The following is a 20855-nucleotide window of genomic DNA, read 5'->3' as shown; positions in this document are numbered from 1 at the left end:
AAAGACAGGATAGGAAAAGCTTGGTAGATTGCTGGAGTACTTTTGGAACAGGTAGAGAATGAATCAGAAATACTCCAGGGAAGGGGATTTGGCCCAACAGATAGGGTGTTCACCTACCACATGGGAGGTCCAAGGTTCAAACCCAAGGCCACCTGACCTGTGTGATGAGCTGGCCCATGCACAGTGCTGATACACGCAAGGAGTGCCATGCCATGCAAGAGTGTTCCCCGTGTAGGGGAGCCCATGCACAAGGAGAGTGCCCTGTAAGGAGAGCCGCCCAGCATGAAAAAAGTGCAGACTGCTCAGGAATGGCACCACACACAGAGGGATGACACAGCAAGGTGATGTAACAAAAAGAGACACAGATTCCAGGTGCCACTGACAAGAATACAAGGGGACACAGAAGATCACACAGCAAATGGACGCAGAAAGCAGACAACTGGCGGGGGGGGGGGGGGGGGGGAAGGGAAGAGAAATAATTTTTTTTTTTAATCTTAAGAAAAAACTTCCAGATGATAGGAGTTGTAGGTGGACAATGTTAAAGTCATGAATAATAACTTCTAAAATTCAATAATATTTGGCAGTCATTTTCAAATTATTCCTCATTGACTATTATTTTATATTGGCAAGAATCCTATTAGGTTGGTACTATTAGTAGCATTTCTCCTTACACTTATGAGAAAACTTTGGCACATAGAGCAGTTTCCTTAGGAAGTTTTCCAAAGTGGCAGCTCTAAGATTTTAAGCCAAGCTCCAGTCTAACTAGTCCACTATAAAAGCCAGGGGGGAGAAGAGGAAAATTGAGGAACCCTAGGGAAAACCTTGCATGAACGTTCCCTGCTTATTCGTAACATCTTTAATGTATTATTTATAGTGAACTATGACACTTCCCCAATTATAAAATATGGCTAGAATATCACTCCTAACAGTTGGTTTATACATTCTAAATATTGGGACTTTCTGTGAGACATAACCCATGGGATTTGTAGGAGCTGAAAGCTGATGTTTAGATATGCACAGAAGCTAGTTTAAGGACAGAACTAGGCCAAAGAAGGTGCTTTATTTCTCTGGCTGTTAAATCAACTACCATCCAATGCAATGGCATAAACAATGGGCATTAATTGGCTTGCAATTTTGAGGCTAAGAGTTGTCCAAAATCCAAGCATCATCAAGGTGATGCTTTCTCCCAACAGACTGTGGTATTTTGGAGCTGGCTGCTAGCCATCCTTGAGAATGCACGTGGTGGCCTTTCCTGGCTTCTCTGGGTTCCACTGACCTCCAGCTCCTTCCCAAGAATTTATTTGACTTTCACTCTGCCTATAAAGAGTAATTCAGATTAAAGTCCACCTGATTCATTTGAGCCAAACCTTAACTGAAGTAACATCTTGAAGAGAGCGTATTTATAATGAGTTCACACCCACAGGAATGGATTAAGTTTAAGAACATGTTTTTCTGGAGTACCTAGCGTCATGCCATCATGGAAGGTTAAACCTGGGAGGGACTGTCAGAGTAGTTAGGTGGATACAGAAGAGTAATGAGGAAATCAAAAAGGTCTTGATCTCTCAATAAGTCAGTCAAAAAATATCAGTAAGCTCCGAGTGGGTGCCGACTCTGCATACAGTTGTAGAAAACATAGATTAGGTCCATGCTTTCAAAGAACATAAATGAATAGAATGATGTTTATACACATAGGCTGGATAGATTCTGCTTGAAACCTGGTTGCTGTGGAAGCTCTCTCTTACTCTGACAAGTCAAGTTACAGAAGTTTCTGTTCAGAGAGTCACCTGATTATAAAGTTAATACATTTTATATAAAAATACATATACATATACTATATAAAATATTCTGTCCTTTTACATATTGATTTAATAATTCTATTGTGGTAACATATCTATATAACACAAAATTTCCCATTTATTCATTTTTAAGTGTACACATCAGTTGTATTATTTACATTCTTAATGTGTAAGCACCACCATCATCATTCAAGAATTTATTATGACCCAAATAGAAACTCTGTCTGTTGAGGAATGATTCCCCATTCCCCACAACCCTGATTAATCTACTTTTTGTCTCTATCAATGTGCTTATTTTACACATATTATATAAATGAAATCATACAATAGTTGTCCTTTAGTGTATGTATTATTTCACTCAATATAATGCTTTCAAGGTTTATCCATGCTGTAGAATGTATCAATATGTCATTCCTTTTTACAAATGAATAATATTCTATTATGTATATATGCCACATTTTATTTATCCATTCATCAGTCAAGGGACACTTGAATTGTTTCCACCATTTGGATACTGTGAATAATGCTGCTATGAACATCCGTGTATAAGTATCTATTTGAGTCCATAGTTTCAATTACTTCAGTTATATACCAAGAAATGGAGTTACTGGGTTCCATCATAATTACATGCTTAGCTTTAAGGAACGGCCAAAATGTTTTTACAGTGGCTGCACCATTTTACAATCCCACCAACAATGTCCAAGGATTCCAAATTTCTCTACATCCTCACCAACACTTCTTTTCTTTTTTCAAATAACAGACATTCTGGTGAGTATGAATAGTATCTCATTGTGGTTTTGATTGGCATTGCCTTAGTGGCTAATATTGCTGAAAATCTTTTCGTGTGTTTACTGGCTTCTTGTGTATCTTTGTTTATCACCTTTTAGTTGCATTGTTTGTTTGTTTGTTTTGTTGAGTTGTAGCAATTCTTCATATAGTCTGGATATTAACCCTTATCAGATATATAATTTGCAACTATCTTCTCACATTTTATGATTGGATTTTCACTTTCTTGATAATTCCTTTGAGGCGCAAAAGTTTTCAATTTTGAAGTTCATTTTAACTGTTTTTTACTCTTGCTGCTCACGCTTTTGGTGTCATAATTAAGAAATCACCACCAAATCTAAGGTAATGAAGGTTTTCCCTAACTTGAGTTCTAAAAATTTTATGGTTTTAGCACATATTTTTAGGCTGTTGACACATTTTGAATAAGTTTTAGTATGTTGTGTGAGATAGAGCCCAACTTTACTCTTTGCATGTGTATATCCAGTTTTCCCAGCACCACCGTTGAAAAGACTATTCTTTCCTGGCTTAAGATTCTTGGCACCCTTGTCAAAAATCAGTTGACCCATAGATGTGTGGGTTCATTTTTCACTCTCAGTTCTATTTTACTGGCTTTTATGTCTAACTTTATGTAGGTATCAAACTGTTTTGAAATTGTGAAGTGTAAGACTTCCAACTTTATTCTTTTTCAAGATTGATTTAGCTATTCAGGGTACTTTGTGATTCCACAGGAATTTGAGGGGCAGATTTTCTATTTCTGCAAAAAATGGCACCTAGAATTTTATTAGGGATTGTGTTGACTCTCTAGATTTTAAAGCATAGTTCTTAGACCACCTCCATCAGAATTTATGGAGCTCTTTGTCAAAAATGAAGATTTCCAGACAGTGTGTTGCCTGTTTTCTTGGGCCACTTACTCTAGGAGCACTAAGTCACCATGTCAGAAGTCTGATTACCTTAAACTACCATATCACTCAGAAGCCCAGGCCACATGGAGAGACCATGTGTTGCTGGTGTTCCAGACATCTCAATAAAAAATCAGCATCAAACACAAGGTAGGAGAGTAAACAAGGTAGTGATCCTAGCCTCAACTATCAAATCACTTCCAACCATTAAGTTTTCCCGAATATCATGGAGCAAAGATAAGCCATCTTTGCTGTGTCATGTTTGAATTTTGGATCCATAAAAGCCATGCATATAAGTTTTTCACTGCCAAGATTTGGAGTAGTTTTGAACAGATATTGATAAGTGTAAGTGGAATATTGCCTACAAAGAGAGGAAATGTGTGATATTTGCTTGGGACCAAGGGGTGAGCAGAAGCTGACAGGAACTTGAGGACAATGTCAAGCCTTCGGAGGGTTTGGAGGAAAGTAAGAACAACGTTATTGGAAATGTGAGGACACAGGACCCTTGTTAATATGGTGGCAAGAGGTTGGTTATAAAGAAATAGTAACGAGATACCTTTACAATTCTTTGCATATTTTTGAGCCCTGGTAGTGTTTGACAAATAAAATATAAAAAATGAAATAAATTTATAGCATTTATGGTATTTTCTAAGTATAATTTTAGATGAGGCTTGAGGAGTCTTGTGAAAGCAGAAATAAAATTTCATAAATTAAGAACTTTTACTTGGAATTTCTTCAGAAATTTTGCCCATCGGGGAAATATTTTCCTCATAAGTACATGTCAATATATAATCAGTAAGATATTATAATTTGTGGAAAATACATAGGACAATGAGTAAGATATTCTAATTTGTGGAAAATATTGTTCATGAAGCAATATAAAGCAGAAAATACTGACTTCGAAATACTGTATATATGAAAATATTATTATCTTCAAAGAACAAATAGGTGAGGGAACCAGTTTTTTTTTAAGTAAATCAGCCATTCAATGTTAATAGTTTAGAATTAACTTTGTCCAATCAGAAAAAAATACTGACATATCAATATAACTACATGTATTCCAAAAAGAAAGGCATTAGTAAATAATGCTTAGTTGAAAAAGAAGCAATGGAGACCATCTAATTAGATCCAATTAGCTATGTCAGGGGATTACACTCTAGGTAAGATCACCTTATAACAAGGTGATTAACCTCCTTGAAAAGAGTTCACGATAGACTTATTTTATACTTAATATGTCCTATCACGAAGTATGATAACAAGGGTCCTCAAAACCGTTCCCTAGGATAATTTCTAACAATAATAGAATAAATCCTACTCAATAAGAAACAAAAACTGAAAGCACTTTTATTATATTATTGGACTTAGGTATTTAAATTTCATATCAAATTAACTTTTATGGCACTTATTGTATCAATAATGACCAAAAAAAGAAATTGAATGAATTCTGTATGTTGGCCTAGAGATTATCCATGAACATCAAGGGGGGGGGGGGGGAATCTGTCATTCACATTGGAAGGTCACAGGATCATTCTCCCAAGTAGCCTACCCATTTCCTAATTGGAGGACCCCTAAGTCCCTGGAACACAACTGGCTCTTGTTACAGTTAGAAAGACTGAACAAGGGAGTAAGCCTGTACCCAAAGACATTGAGGATAGGTTTCTTAAAAACAATGATTTTAACTGCCATCTAATCATATCTCTGGTCCCTTCCCTTAAACTTGAAAATTTCTTTATCATGGACTAAGTGAAATATATATGAATATGCACATATATACATATATATGTGTATTTTCTGCCAACAAGTAAAGAATACAAATAATTTAATTTATGGTTTTACTTTAACGAATTTTTCCTGATAGCTGCCCTATGCCATGTAGGCACAGGATCCATAATAATGAGTAGGAAATTTTTCTTTAAATTGTTGAAGAGTACTTCAACACAAGAAAATACCTTAACTTGGATTATTCACAATATGATTTATATGGCCATCCCTTAACATCATTAACTACTGTTACTTCCCAACTCTTGTTCCTTTATTTGGTGTCCTAGGAAGTAAGTATGTGTGTGCCTGTGTGTGCATATTATCTTTTACATGGCTCACAGGCAAATTCATGTAAAGCAACAATACAAACTCTAGGAATATAAAGACAAAATCAAGAAGGAACATATTTAGAATATTTGCATTAAATGATACTAATAAAATGTTAAGTATATTGCAAATAGAAGTTAGAAATAAGTGTTTATTCATATTTCAATAATAGAATGTATAAGCAATTCCCTACTTCAACAAAAATCCCTGATAGCTCAATGGTCACCCTAATCTGAGAGCTCCAGGAATGTCTTCTATGTACTGTTACAATGTAGAATTTCCTTCCAGGTTATATTCTTCTGGAGAACCTATCACTAAAATCTCTTGAAATGCCAACTTTAATTTTCTCATTCTTCTTAGAGAATCTAAGATTTAGTGTCTATTATAACAATCATACAAAAGGGACTGCTATTTAAATGCCTGCAAAATAATCAACCAAATGAATAACAGAAAAACAACATTTTATCCACACTTCAGTACCTTCAGTGATCCTTTTGCCTTTCAACTGAAGTAGCCGAAGTGGAGAAGAGACAGAGAGAGAGAGAGAGAGAAGAGCCTGGATAGAAAAGTCCATTTTGGGAAGCAGATTTGGCTCAATGGATAGCAGGTCCGCCTACCATGTGGGAGGTCCAGTGCCTCCTGACCCGTGTGATGAGCTGGCCCACGTGCAGTGCTGATGCCCACAAGGAGTGCCATACCATGCAGGGGTGTCTTCTGCATAGGGGAATCCCATGTGCAAGGAGTGTGCCCCATAAGGAGAGCCACCCCACGCAAAAAAAGCGCAACCTGCCCAGGAGTGGTGCTGCACACACGGAGAGCTGATGCAGCAAGATGACGCAACAAAAAGAGACACAGATTCCCAGTGCCGCTGACAAGAATGCAAGTGGGCACAGAAGAACACACAGCGAATGGACACAGAGAGCAGGAAATGGGGGGGGGGGGGGGGTGGGGGTGGAAGGAGAAAGAAATGAATAAAAAAATAAATCTTAAAAAAAAAAGAAAAGTACATATAGTGTAATGATACAATACGATCAGTTGCTGCAGAAAGGCTGCAGGAAGAGTTAGGTGAATTGAAGCCCTTTGCACCAGTGTGCACTCCTCTGTTCTGACTCTTTTAACAAGTTAAGTTTTTAAATGCTCACGATCAGTCTGAATATTTCAACAAGTGTCAAAATACAAAGGAAAATATTGAGTAGGATACCATGGTTAATAAATACTTTTCAAAGCCTAATATAGCAAGAAAACACAAATGATAATTTTTACATAAATATAATTTGAAAAATTGAAATAACTGTACATATACACACATATATACACACATTTATATGTATATACATACATATATATACATATATAGGTACATATGCACACACAAAAATAAACCTATATATTATCTATTTACCTATTTCATTATAAACAATTGGCACATACACAGACAATTTTTCAGTCCTCTGTAAAAACTGATGTAATAATAATTCTTATACACAAAAATTTCAAAAATTTATATGGATAGAACTGAGTAATCACTCTAAGTGAAAATGAAAAATGAGTATGTTTCTTCTTTAAAGTCAGGCCAAATGTGGTAGATACACAGAAAATAAAGACATGACATTGCTTTCGGAGATGGGATAATCAGGAGTATATACTTTTGTCCAAATGGTCCCTTTGCAAGGCTAACATTTCTAAGGGATATATATTTTATTAAAAATATTAAAAATGGAAAATGTTTAACTTTTACTATTAACAGTAGTGTGTACCTAGTTGGTTTATAAAGTTAGTACCATTTACATAAAATGGAAATGCACAGTAAATCATAATAATTTACATTTTCATTAGAAAATGTTTCATTATACAATAATGATGTTAAATTGACTATGCAAAAAATGAGGTCAAGTGCCTTAAAGATGATGTGATACAGACTCAATTCTGTCTTAACTTTCATTGTATTGTAATGAATGTGACTATGTCATTAACTCCAAAATCATTTGTTCTACATATTAACACTTAATAATTAACACAAGTAAATCTTCATATATGAAAGAAAAGTTTAATTCCCATAAGTTCATAAATGAAAGAAAATTTTAATTCCTATAAATGAAATGCTATACAAATACATAACAAAGCCCTCCAGAGGACAAAATAGGAGTATTTTCTATATGTCATTTGCTATAGCATGTTTGACTCACAAAGAACAGTATTCAACAGTTTGGCATTTTTTTCCAAAAGTATTATATGCTTCCATAATTCTCCTTTTAAATTTTAGTGTGTTCATATAAAGTTTTTTAAAATGCAAGAATTTACAATGCTCTATTTAAATCCAATTAGAACAGATGAAAAGTATGTGACTTAGAACATACATGATTGAAAATAATAAGTCAAATTGTATAAATATCGAAAATACCAATATTATGCAATAAATTGTTTTAAATCTCAATAACATAATTACTTGTCCTGAGGCTAAAATACTAGAGGTCTTTATTTAAATTAAGTATGGTAGAGGAATATCTTAAAGCTTTAGAAAGTTGAATCGTATGTTTCCTTTTACCAATTAAGTTAGATTTACATAGAAATTTAGACAAGAATACTATATAAACCCCTGGACTATTCCTCTCTCAAGCATTGGAAAAATCATTACCTTTCTCAGTTCTTTCAGTTTCTGTCTTAAGAAGCATAAAGAGCAGAACTATATATTTTGGTAATTAATTTCCTTAAGATAATGTTAGAAATATCATGTTCTTTAAAATATAAATGAATTTTAAGATGAACATGCTAAAGGATAATATTAATGGCATTATCATTTATTGTGACAAGAGATTTGATCTGAAACACCATTATTAGCAGTACTTAAAAAAGGTCCACTTGCAAATTCCTAAAAATATGAAAGAGTGCTACTGCTGAATCTGTCTCAATGTTCAAATCTGAAAATCTGCCCTTGTAAGTATGAAATTGTTTGTGTACAATATCTGGCATGTCGTTCACATAGATGTTTAGTAGAAAATTATCATATACTAAATATATTGCATTATAGCTTAGAGAATAGGCAAATGCTAGTAATCTTGAGTGAAGATTTAACAAAGCATAGACTGGAATGCATATGCCTAATTGATCTGGTAATAGATGAATTTTTACAGTTGATTGTTATTAAAAAATAGTTGGCCAATAAAATATTGAGCATCTACTATACAACTTGCCATCTTTGAACCCACAATACAAACATATGACCTTTTCTATGTAAAGGATATTTTCTGTTGCTTCTGTTCCAAGTGAAATATTCCTATTATCCTATTTATAAGTACTATTTACTCATGCTTCAAATTTACAAAGAAGTTCAAATAAGGTGTATTTTTATATTTTATAAATGCATTGAAGTAAACACACTGCCATTAATGGCATCTAACCACATATTAGGACAGTGAGGAATGTGATATGTTAGTGATGCTATTAATAATAAAAATTAAATAGCTATATGTGAATAATAGAAGCCTTACCATTGAGAAGAATTAAAATTATTCTGAGGAATGAAATTCATTAGCCTTTGACACTCGAGAGAAGATCATAAATATGGTATTCTTATATGTAGGTAGTCAAACTTGATTATTGTATAAATTTATTGATATACTTCTCTATACTTTCAATGCTCTCACTTTCTCACATGTACACACAAGTTTGTGTGCACACACACGGTCCAATTTTCAATGCGATCCAAGCTAGGAAATGAACTAAACTATATTCCTAAACTATATTTCTCAAAACATTGATGTCCCATGGCATTTTAATAGGTGTACTAGTGGGGAGGGGTTACGAAGGGAAAAGGAAGGCTTCTGTGGCTGACTGAATTTGGGACAAATGTTTAAAAGGTTTTTGCTGTTGTTATTTTGTTTTCCCCCTGGTATTTCTTAGAGCTTTTACATAGTGAATGTCCTGAAGAGGTACACTGCATGCTACATTTCCCAATGAGCATTAAAAAAAAGTTCAAACCTCTTTTAATATATGAATATGAACACATGAATGCCTCATAGAATACTTGGGAAAGCACAGGTTAGTCTATCCTATAACACAGTTTCATGGCACTAATAGCTTAATTCATTTCCAGAAGATGCAATGTATATCATCAAGCGCTACAATCTATTAAAATATGAATATAATTTCATTGTGACATCAATTTATTTTGATATATTTTATGCATTGAAACCAAATGTTGTAAAATAAAAACAAGTCTCTATCCCATATGCAAAGAAAACTTACCAGTGCAAAATTTTAATTAGATCTTTCGATTTTATTTTGTAATGTGCACGGCACAAAATTAATATAGCACAAAATATTATACAATACAAATCCAGTCTCCTCCCCAGCAACTTAGTTCCCCTCTCCAGGAGCAACCAGTTTCAAGACCTTTGTGAATATGTCTAAAGATAGCAAAATAAAATTTCATTTGTTTTAGTAAAACATTTAAATATGTAAATTTAATTAAAATCAGACAGGACCTCACTAAAAACAAAATTATGTATTGTGATGACTTATATAAATTAGTACACTAAAGTCTATCGTTTAAAAAACCTGTAATGCAATTTTGAAAATACTTTTTAACAGCATGTATTTATTAAGAAGCTACATGGAATAAAATCACATCAATATACTAGTGTGTGACAAAATTGTAATAAACCTAAGAATTTCCAGGGAATAGTCATCTAATAATTGCTCTGTAGCATTCATGGTAAAGTATCAACTTAGCCAAATTCAGGGACCACAGAGCCTTTGGCTTTGAATATTAAAATATAAATCATCTTGATATTTATAAAGAATGTTGATAATGATTTTATAACTTTATGAAACGAGCAGAGTAGAAGTGCATATAATTGAAGAAAGAGATGATTCACTTCTTCTGCCCCATTTCTCCAAAGAATGATGGATATATAACCAAGGCTTTCTCTATTTATTTCCCTTCTTCTTCTTCTTTTTTTTTTTTTTTGACTGCCTGAATGGCTGAAAAGGTAAATAAATAAATTTTGGAGGGAAAATGTTTGCCTATTGCTATAATGAAAAAACTAAATTGACTGTCAATGCTTTTCTTCTTGAAGGAAATGTCATTATAGAAAAGTAGTTCAGATCACTATTGACATTTTCCCGTTTGACTCTGCATTCACTTGAGGTCCCTATGGGACTGATAGGCCAAGGATTAGAAGTCTTTTATGATATCTGTGTACTATATAATTCCCTACCATCCTCATATTAGATATTAGAGCATGATCATTTTGTCTGGGATTGAAGATGGCCATGTCTCAAATACTAAGCCATGTGAAGCATTCAATACATGGCTTAAGAAACTTATTTTCATCTTTCAGTTGAAATCTTTCTTTTCAGAGATAACAGAATAGACCAGACCACATTGCTTTCCACATTACTCTCCCATTAGAACAGAAGTGGAAAAATTATATCAAACCTTAATATTCACACACACACAGAGCCTCACTCGGTTATTAATATTTAGCATGTTTTATACAATACAGTTGTCCTTCTTATGACATAATTCATAATTTCATCATTTATATCTTACCTACTGTTGAACTTCTCTGGGTGTTTTTCTCTCATGATATGGAATCTGTGTGCAATGGAAGCGTCCTAAGGGGAAAGACAGAAAACACGAACAGGAAAATTTGATACTATTATCTTGTAGAAATTGTAGGTTAAAAGAAAAAAAAAAGGGAAAACATTAATGAATAATATTTTTAAATTAGCTTTTTCTTAACAATGTCATTGCAGAGTTGATGTTCTGAACCTAGGCAAAAATAAGTAATCCAGGTGAATTCTATCCAAGCTGCTAGTCACTTATGAATCATTTCACCATCAGTTACTTGCCATATTTCCAACTAGGAATTGATTTCTGTACAATTTATATATCACCTTTAAAACTGGTTCTGACCTTATGTTCAAAACATATTTGGGAATGTGTATGCAAATGTCAAGAAGTAGTTGAAAACATTGTTAAACAAGATTCATAAGGATCGATTAACTGAAGAAATGATAAGAAAAGGTCCTAGTCATTTCAGATTAATTATGGGTAAAAGTAAGTAAATCACATGACTGCAAAGTTTGCTAATTGTGTCTCAGCTGTGTAATTAATAACTGTTCATACCAAATGCTACTATCTTAAATATCTTAAATATCTTATCTTGCTTCATGAAAAAATTATTCTTGGAGAATGGATGACAAGTGTAAATAGACTCTGAGTCCTCCAAATATATCTGTTCTGATCCCTAATAGAAGATTACTACTTTTAGGAAATATTTCAGAATTTCCATGAGACTGAAATCACACTGAATGTGTGATTGGCGGGATTTTGTAATTTAAGCTTTTCAAGCACAGAGTATTCTAGCTGACTAAATAGTTGTCCCCATTATTCCATGCAAGGAGATATTTCCCCATTCTTCACCCACACATGATGAATCATTCCAATGAGAAACGAATATATTTACCAGTCATCTTGATAGAAAAGGAGGTATTGTTGCGATTAACTGTTAATTTTGTTTCATAGTGGAGAAAAAAGGAAAAGAAAAACCAAACACAAAGGAAATAAAGAAGTTGTGTATTCAAGAGAATCTAGAAAACACTAATCAAGGACTAAAAGTCTAATGAATGAAATGAAAAGGCTAATGTGCTTACTCATGCATAACAAAGCACGAGGCACAACAAGCCAGGGACCAATGCCCACTGCAGATGGCAGACAGTCATTTTTCCCTGTAAAATTGAGCTAACTATATATTTTTTTCTGTACAAGCATTTTATAGGCTAAAAACTGTGAAGTAATTTAATTAACCTAGAAGTGAATGGGACACAAAGATATAGATAAAAAACACATATAACAACACATACAAAAACCCCTCTATGGTATGATATTCTAAGATAGGCCTTTGTTTTATATATATATCAACTTCCAGGTTTGCTAGAGTAGGGAAAAAAAGAAGGCTCATTTTATTGGCCCAATAGCCCTCAAATCCAGTCACAAAGCTTCTTTTTATAAAAAATTTCCACTGAGTCACACAAATGTTGGAACATGAACTTGTATTACCGTGGTATAAAATTAAAAAAAAAATTCTGAACTAGGCCATTCCTGGTATACTATGTGACATGGTCATTAATTAATTTTTTAAAAGAACATATGTCAAATTTATCCCAGATCAAGTTCAAAAACAATTTGAAATAGCTTAGAATTAAATGCATACATTGAGCAGATCAGTTAAACTACAACAAAAGAATATGAATCAATACTTAGAATGGATGATAATATTGGTTATCCACAAAGAAGAACTTACATAATTTATTTCTGCTTGGATCATTTGTTTCTGCTAATTTAGAAAACTGATACATTTTTAAAAGTAGATTGTATAATATAATTTGCTTTACAAATATGCATTTTTCAATAACAAATGGAGGGAGAGGAGAGAAGAGAGGAGACGATAGCAAAAGGATGCCATTTTGTTGATTGGATTACAATTGAGTTAACCCCAGCAATATAGAATGCAAAATAGACAAAGATAAATTTAAAAGATATTTGGTTAATGGGTCATTTATAAGAGTGGGAAAAATAAAAACTCCTGGGGAACACTGGCATGCCTTTTCCATGGGTTGAATGGGCTCAACCACAAAGAGAGAGCTGGCATGAATGACTACAGGACTGATAAACAACAATGACAGCAGGTGTTCATTTGGATGAGAATTCAGACCAAATTCCCATGAGACCCTGGCCCTTTGGCATAGCCCCAAAGAGAACTGCCAAGTACTGAAAACTTATCCAGCAGCTACATTTCAGGGATACATAGGATTCTCAAAAGAGAAACCAAATAAAAATGGCTTCCCCCCCCCCCCGCAAATTTTACCCCTTTTGCCTCTATGTATTGTAGTTTCTAGGGATCAAAATTTAAATCGCATCACTTGCACTCCTTAGAGTAGATAGACTCTGAATTCAGACAGACTTTCCATTTCCAAGTCTTGTGACTTTGAGCAAGTTATTCTCTGTGGGTCTCAGCTTTCTTAACTGTAAAATAGCATACTGATACACCTTCATAGGACCATGGTGGATATTTAAAAAGATCATTCTGTGTAACACTTGGAATAGTGTCCTATATAGATGGGATGATCATATATTTTATGTCCACACCAGAATTTGTTTTTAAAAGTGAAAAGGGGTGTTGAAATACTGTTAAATTACATAATTTCGAAATAGGTACTTACTGACTGTCAAATAGATTTTATTTCTTGAAACTATAAAATAGTTTTTTAAAATTATTTTGCAAAATAAAATCATATATAGAAAAAAATAAAATATATCCATCTTTATTAAAACAACAAATGAATTTCATTATGTTGACTAAACAATAAAAAAGTAAGCAGATCAATTTTTCATGAGATATATATATATTTACTCACTTCAATCAGCTTCATAGCATATCTGTGTCTGTCATTGGTATTATGTGAAGTGTTCTGTTTTGTTTTTTAATTTTCCTGCATGGGTTTAATATTTTAAGTTTTAAAGACATTTGCTCTAATCTTCAAAGTTGCATTTTAGGTTATTAAATGACTATTATCTGAACACCATAACATTTTACATTGGAAAAATACTCTAAGTGCTGAGATAACTGAATCTACAGCAAAGTGGAGGATGTTATTAATAATAATCTTTCAAATGAAGTGTAAAATACATAAGCCCAAATATTGTCACACATCCTTTCTTTATGTTCCCACTCAGAGAAACTTTCTTTCATAAATATTTTACAAATCTTATCAAAGAAATTTCTTTTTGTTTTTTATTATCTGATCATTTCTCCAAATACAAATGCTTTCTTAACCTTATTCCATTTCTGGTTAGAACATAAATTTAGCTAATTAAAAAAGTGAATTATTACAAAAGTTACCTGAAAATGCAATTATAGAATTTAGTTTTCGTTGTTGAAATAGTTCAGTTCTTCCTTGTTTTTGGACAGATAGATCCCAATCTGTACCTGTGAGCTTTTCTTTTCTTTTTTTTCAATAATTGCAATTTGCAAAAATGCTACAAAAGACAGAATTTTTGATGCTCCATTTGTTAAATATTTTGTTAAAGATTTCCAGTTGATCTTTTCTTTCTTTGACATATTATTTATATGCAATAAAATTTAACAATTTTAAGTGTATAATGCAATGGATTTTAACAAAGATAGTAAATAACCACCAGCACAATCATGATATAGACCACTTACATCACCTCAAAAACTTCCTGATGCCCTTTGCACATTATACATATTTACTTATATAAATATTTCCTTCTTCCAGTCCTAGAAACTGCTGATGAGCTTTTTGTCACTGTAGTTTTGCCTTTTCCAAAATTTCTTATGAGTGGAATTAAAAAGTATTCTTCTACGTCTAACTTATTTCATTTATAACTATACTTTTGAGGTCCAGCTCTTTGCTCCAGTGAAACTTTTGCAAAGAGGAGGCATCATTTATAAGCAGGCTTATTGTGAATTATTTAATTTCTGGGTAGTTTCCCTTGGACAATGGCCAAATTTACAATTAGCATTAAGTTTAAATTATTACTCTCCAGTTTTTATAAGTCCCTTTAATTTTCCCCAATTATTCATCAAAGCTGGACATAGCCATGGCGTCCTGCATGATCACATTGCAGGGAGAGGTGAGACTTGCATCAGATGTGAAGTAAGGCTGGTGCATCTTGCTATTCTCCCTCCCATTCAAGAAGAAACCCTTGAGAAATAAAGAGCTTTGTACTGACAGAGGATGCATCATCAGCACCCAGCCAAAAACAGATGGCACACTCTAATCTAAGGAGATGAATTATACTAATTTGAGGAAATTTTATTCTTTTTAAATGAATACCAAAAAATCTGTGGGAAAACTAAAGAATACTGAGGTAAGTAAATTGAAGCTACTCCCACCCTTAAGTCCAGACAGTGTAAGGGGGAGTAGTTACCAAAACCAAAGAGAGAACTACATGGAGAAGGTTGTCTTGAAAGGAAAAGCTATCCAGCCCCAGGTGACTTTTCATGGAGGTAGCCAGGGATATAGATACTCTGACGCTACTTCCCTCTCTCTCCTCTCCTGCTGTAACTCTCTAATGGCCAAGTCAACGAGAAGCAAGAGGTCATGGAGACTCTGATGTTTCTATACAGGACATCACAAAAGCAGACAGCGGGATGGAGAAAAGCTGAGAGAAGATCTAGAGGGGCAAATAGAAGCAATCTACTACAGAGGGATTACAGTCATTGAGATTCACGCTTATGGCAGAGTAGAAAGCTATATATAAGAACACAATATGAAAGAGCATCAGTCCCTGGGATATGGGCCAGAATTTACACTTACTTAAAGGTAGCTGTTGGAATAGCAATATAAGTATAATATAAATATATTTATATATAATAAGTGTGCATAATTTTGAATTAAATAAAATAGTTATTACATCATATCTGGAAATAATACTTTTTCATTTGTAAAAGTAAACACCTGACAGAAGGGAGCTATTATTTCAGAAAATGATTCCAAATTCATCATTATTATCTAAAAACATCCTGTAAACCAGGCATTCTTAACTTTTTTTGTGCTGGTCAGGTGAACTCTATGGACCCCTTCTCAGAATGTAGAGGCAGATAGTTTTATGACACTCAACTGGCGTCAGGTCTAACAACTACCATGATTTCAAAGTATGGAAGAGCGTAAGCGATTTTTCAAGATCTGCAGCAACTGTAATGTGAAAAGAAATGACTACTACTGTAATTTATTTATTGTACACATTCATAAGTGAAGGAAATGCTAGATTTCAGTTAGAAAATAAAGATAAGTTGACTTTTTTCAATTCAAGCTTACAGATCCCCTGAAATTCCCCTGGTGAAGAACCCTGGCTGTAAACTTAGATTTACATGTTGAAAATACAGTGTACACACACAGATCTTTTTTTTTTTTTTTTAAAGATTTATTTATTTATTTAATCCCCCCCGTTTGTCTGTTCTTGGTGTCTATTTGCTGCGTCTTGTTTCTTTGTCCGCTTCTGTTGTCGTCAGCGGCACGGGAAGTGTGGGCGGCGCCATTCCTGGGCAGGCTGCTCTTTCTTTTCACGCTGGGCAGCTTTCCTCACGGGCGCACTCCTTGCGCGTGGGGCTCCCCCACGCGGGGGACACCCCTGCGTGGCACAGCACTCCTTGCGCGCATCAGCACTGCGCATGGCCAGCTCCACACGGGTCAAGGAGGCCCGGGGTTTGAACCGCGGACCTCCCATGTGGTAGACGGACGCTCTAACCACTGGGCCAAAGTCCGTTTCCCCATTTTTTGGTTTTACCAAATTAGAATGTATTACTTATAAACATATTTTCGCTAAACATTATGCATGAACTTTTAAAATTAAATTTTACTAATTAAGGATAAAAAGTATTCATTGAATCTGTATAATCTATTGTCTTGTTAAAAGTGAGCATATTGCATCCCATTTCAGCTTCTCCTGATGGCTGGACTACTCTGCTAGGAACCACAGGCCCGGAACAATGACACCCTGCGCTTCGAAGTGGGGGAAGGGGCGGCTGTCCAATTTGCCCTGAATCACTCCATACTGCTCTGTGGTGGTCGTGGTTTCTTGTTTTCTTAGGAATTTTATATTTCTTTTCTCTTCCCTAATGCCAGACACCTAACATTCACTTCTTCCTGCTAAAACATGCCTGTCCCTAACAGTTTCCTCCTGTTCGGTTGATTTTAATTTTCACAGTTTGTAAAGAAATAGAATCTAGAATTTTAAATCTAGAATGAACTATAAATACTGCTCATAGCCCAGACTTGTCTTCAACAAAACCAATGAACGTCTGGAATATAGCCAATTAACATAGAAGGGGTTCTCCTACAAGTGGATTTTAGGCATTTTGAGCATGAACTTTGAGTTAATCATTGCAACTTCTCATAGATATTTTATTATGACTACTTTCTAGTTCTGTCTTTTACTCCCAAATTTATTAAGAAAACCACCTTTGGCAAGTAAAATGTTATGGAGAATAAAATATTATATTTTTCATCTCCTGTAAATAAAAATGTATAAGGAAGTATGGCAGGAGTGAAAGCAAAAGGACAGATGATAAATTTGAGTTTGAATTACAAAACAGAAAAAAAATTACATAGAAATATGGAAGGATTTTTCTTAAATTTTAATAATCTTCTTGACATTCCTCTTGTTTACATATATTTCACACAGAAAAGTTCATGAAACCACCAGCTAGTTCAGGATATGGTACAGTTTGTATACAATTATCTCACTTAATGTATCACCAGCTCTAAGAGGACAAGAGACATGTCTGCCTTGTTCACCTCTGTATCATTGGTGCCTAGTAAAATGCCTGAAAAAGATTCATTAAATACTGGATAAATAGATACAAATAGATACATTGACTGCACTGCTTTTCAGTTCTCTTCTCTTTTCCAATCCTTCTTTCTCCTTCTCTGTCTATATCCTTTATCCCTCTCTTTTTAAATATGCACATTTGAAATTTCCCTTGGGAAGCTTTAATCTGTTTTCTACATAGGATTCCCTTCCTTGAATTGTCTACCTGCCAGAGCATTTTTGTTTCAATGAAGGTAAAATTGGACTATGCCAGATCCTGCTAGTTCCTTCCCAATATATATTTTCCTCTACTTTTTAACCAAAAAATTCTCATTTCATCTGGGCAGCCATGTATTTCCTAATCCTCTGGGTTCATTTGTGGCTAGGAATGATCATATAGATATAATTCTTTTCCACATTCTCCCCTACCACTGTCCTTGTAGGGCTATGGAGGTGCCTGTTAAAGGTATAGCATCTGTTTTGAAAACTAAGGATAAAATCCATTGCTGAGAATGGCAGACAAAAAGGAGTCTGGTCTTCTAAAACATCTCATAGCTGCCAGGGTACCTCTAAAATAACTTTCTCCAGAGGTCTTTTTACCTGAGGAAAGGAGCCCACAATTTATAGCTTGGTTATTCCTCTACGTATCCAAAACAATCCTAACTAAGATGCAGATCATTTTCCCAGCATCTCATTCCTCTGAAAATATAAGTAAAGAGGGTTGGCATATTCTGTGAAGGTGATTTTTGTGAAAATTTTGTCTGTTTTTAATTTATTGAAGTATATCACTCACACATAAACATACAGAAATAAGTGTATAGTGATCGTTGTTACCTTACAAAACATATGTACATAACATCATACAGGGCTCTCATACCTCACTCTACCACCAATACTTTTCATTGCTGTAAAACATTTTTAACTAATAATTAAAGAGCATCCTCAAAACACTCTTACTCAAATTACTCTTAACCAAAGTATTTTCCCCCAACCAACCATATTATTATCATTTATAGATGAATATATATAAACAATAAGCGTATAAAGTTGTGAACTTACAAAGCAACCATGCATAATATCATACAGGAGTTCCTACATAAACCTACCACCAGCACCTTGCATTTTTGTGAGATATGTTACAAATTATGAAAGAATATTGTCAAAATCTTACTACTAATTATAATCCTTATCTTACATTTGGTGTTATTTTCCCCCCAACCCATCCTATTAGTAGTAGTAAAATATATTTTTATGGCAGAAGTTGTAAACTTAAAAAACAATGATGTTCACACACCATATTGTGGTGGAACATTTGTTACAGATTATGGGATAATATCATCAGATTATTACCAGGTCCATAGCATACATTTGGCACACTTTTTCCATACTCCCCCATTATCAACAGAGTAAATCTTTGGGATAGATGCATGAATATTACATTATCATTGTTAACCACAGTCCATAGGTCACTCCAGTTGTATTTTTCCCATGTTTATCCACATTCCCACCATCCTGCAATTGTGATGTACATCTGCTCTGGCTAACAAAGGACAATCTTGCATGTGTACCATCATCTACAATTCTTATCCACCTCTGGATTACTGTGCTATTCAGTTCCTAGATTATTCTCTAGATTTCTGTCAATTGGCATTTCCATCCTTAGATTACAATTTTCAGACACATTCCCATTTATAAACCAGCTGTTACTCACTATAATGTGTTACCATCAACTCTGTGCATTTCCACACTTTTACAGTAAAGCTAATTAAAACTTTCACATACTCTAAACATCAGTAGTCCATGTCAGTCCTCCTCTTATCTCCTTTAAAAATCTACTGCCTACCACCACATCTTGAAGACATTTTCCTATAATTTCTTCTGGAAATTTTATGGTTCTTGTGTTTATCTGTAGGTTTTTGCTGCACTTTGAGTTAATTTTTGTATAAAGTGTGAGATAGGCATTGTCCTTCCTTCTTTTGGTTGTGGATATCTAGTTCTCTCAGCACCACTTGTCGAATGAACTGTTATGTCCAAGCTGGGTGGGTTTAACAGGCTAGTCAAAAGTCACTTGACCATAGATGTTAGGGACTGTTTCTGAAACATCAGTTCAGTTCCATTGGTCTATGTTTCTGTCTTTATGCAAGTACCATTCTGTTTTGTTTTTTTTTATCACTGTAGCTAGGTAATATGATTTAAAGTCCAGAAACAAGAATCCTTCAAATTTGCTTTTCCTTTTTAAGATGTTTCTGGCTATTCAGGACCACTTACCCCTCCAAATAAATTTGATAATCATGTTTTCTATTTATTTTTAAATGCTGGTGGAATTTTTATCAGGATTGCATTGAATCTATATATCAATTTGAGTAGAACTGACATCTTAATGATATTTAGTCTTCCAATCCATGAGCATGGAATGTTCTTCCAATTATTTAGGTCTTTTTAAAATTTCTTTTAACAATGAGTTGTAGTTTTCTGAATACAAGTGCTTTACATCATTGGTAAAGTTTATTCCTGAATATTTGGGTTTTATCTGTTATATTTTATTTTCACCACTTTTTTGACACTTCGTTACTTTTACTGATATAATCTTCATTTCTAGACTCTCTTCCAGGCCCCTGTCTCCTGTCTTTTCATTTCAGTCTGTAGCACACCCTTTGTAGTATTTCCTGCAAAGCTGGTCTCTTGGTTATAAATTCTCTGTTTCTCTTTTATCTATGAATATTCTAAACTCACTTTCATTTCTAAAAGACAGTCTTGCTGGATGTAAGATTCTTGGTGGAAGTCTTTCTCTTGCAGTATCTTAAATATATCAGACCACTGTCTTTTTACCTCCAAGTTTCCTCATGAGAAATCGGCACTTAATCTTATCAGGTATCCCTTATATATTATTGCTTTTCTCTTGTTGCTCTCAGAATTCTCTCCTTGTCTTTGGCGTTTAACATT

The 20855-nt window shown here is 34.1% G+C and overlaps 1 protein-coding gene across 11 annotated transcripts in view; it reads right to left on the bottom strand.

Moving 5' to 3' along the window:
* Nucleotides 1–20855, bottom strand: part of DGKB (diacylglycerol kinase beta) — a 723907-nt gene that overhangs the window by 309655 nt on the left and 393397 nt on the right. For all 11 annotated transcript variants that reach the window (XM_058296926.1, XM_058296928.1, XM_071215137.1 and 8 more), the window contains one exon: nucleotides 11124–11188. In XM_058296926.1, coding sequence (XP_058152909.1) covers nucleotides 11124–11188 — 65 coding nt within the window. The remainder of the gene's footprint in view (nucleotides 1–11123; nucleotides 11189–20855) is intronic.

Source organism: Dasypus novemcinctus, chromosome 5 (genome assembly GCF_030445035.2).
Source record: "Dasypus novemcinctus isolate mDasNov1 chromosome 5, mDasNov1.1.hap2, whole genome shotgun sequence".
NCBI classification, from domain to species: Eukaryota; Metazoa; Chordata; class Mammalia; order Cingulata; family Dasypodidae; genus Dasypus; species Dasypus novemcinctus.
The sequence above is the reverse complement of the archived record's forward strand: the minus strand, read 5'-3'. Positions and strand labels throughout refer to the sequence as shown.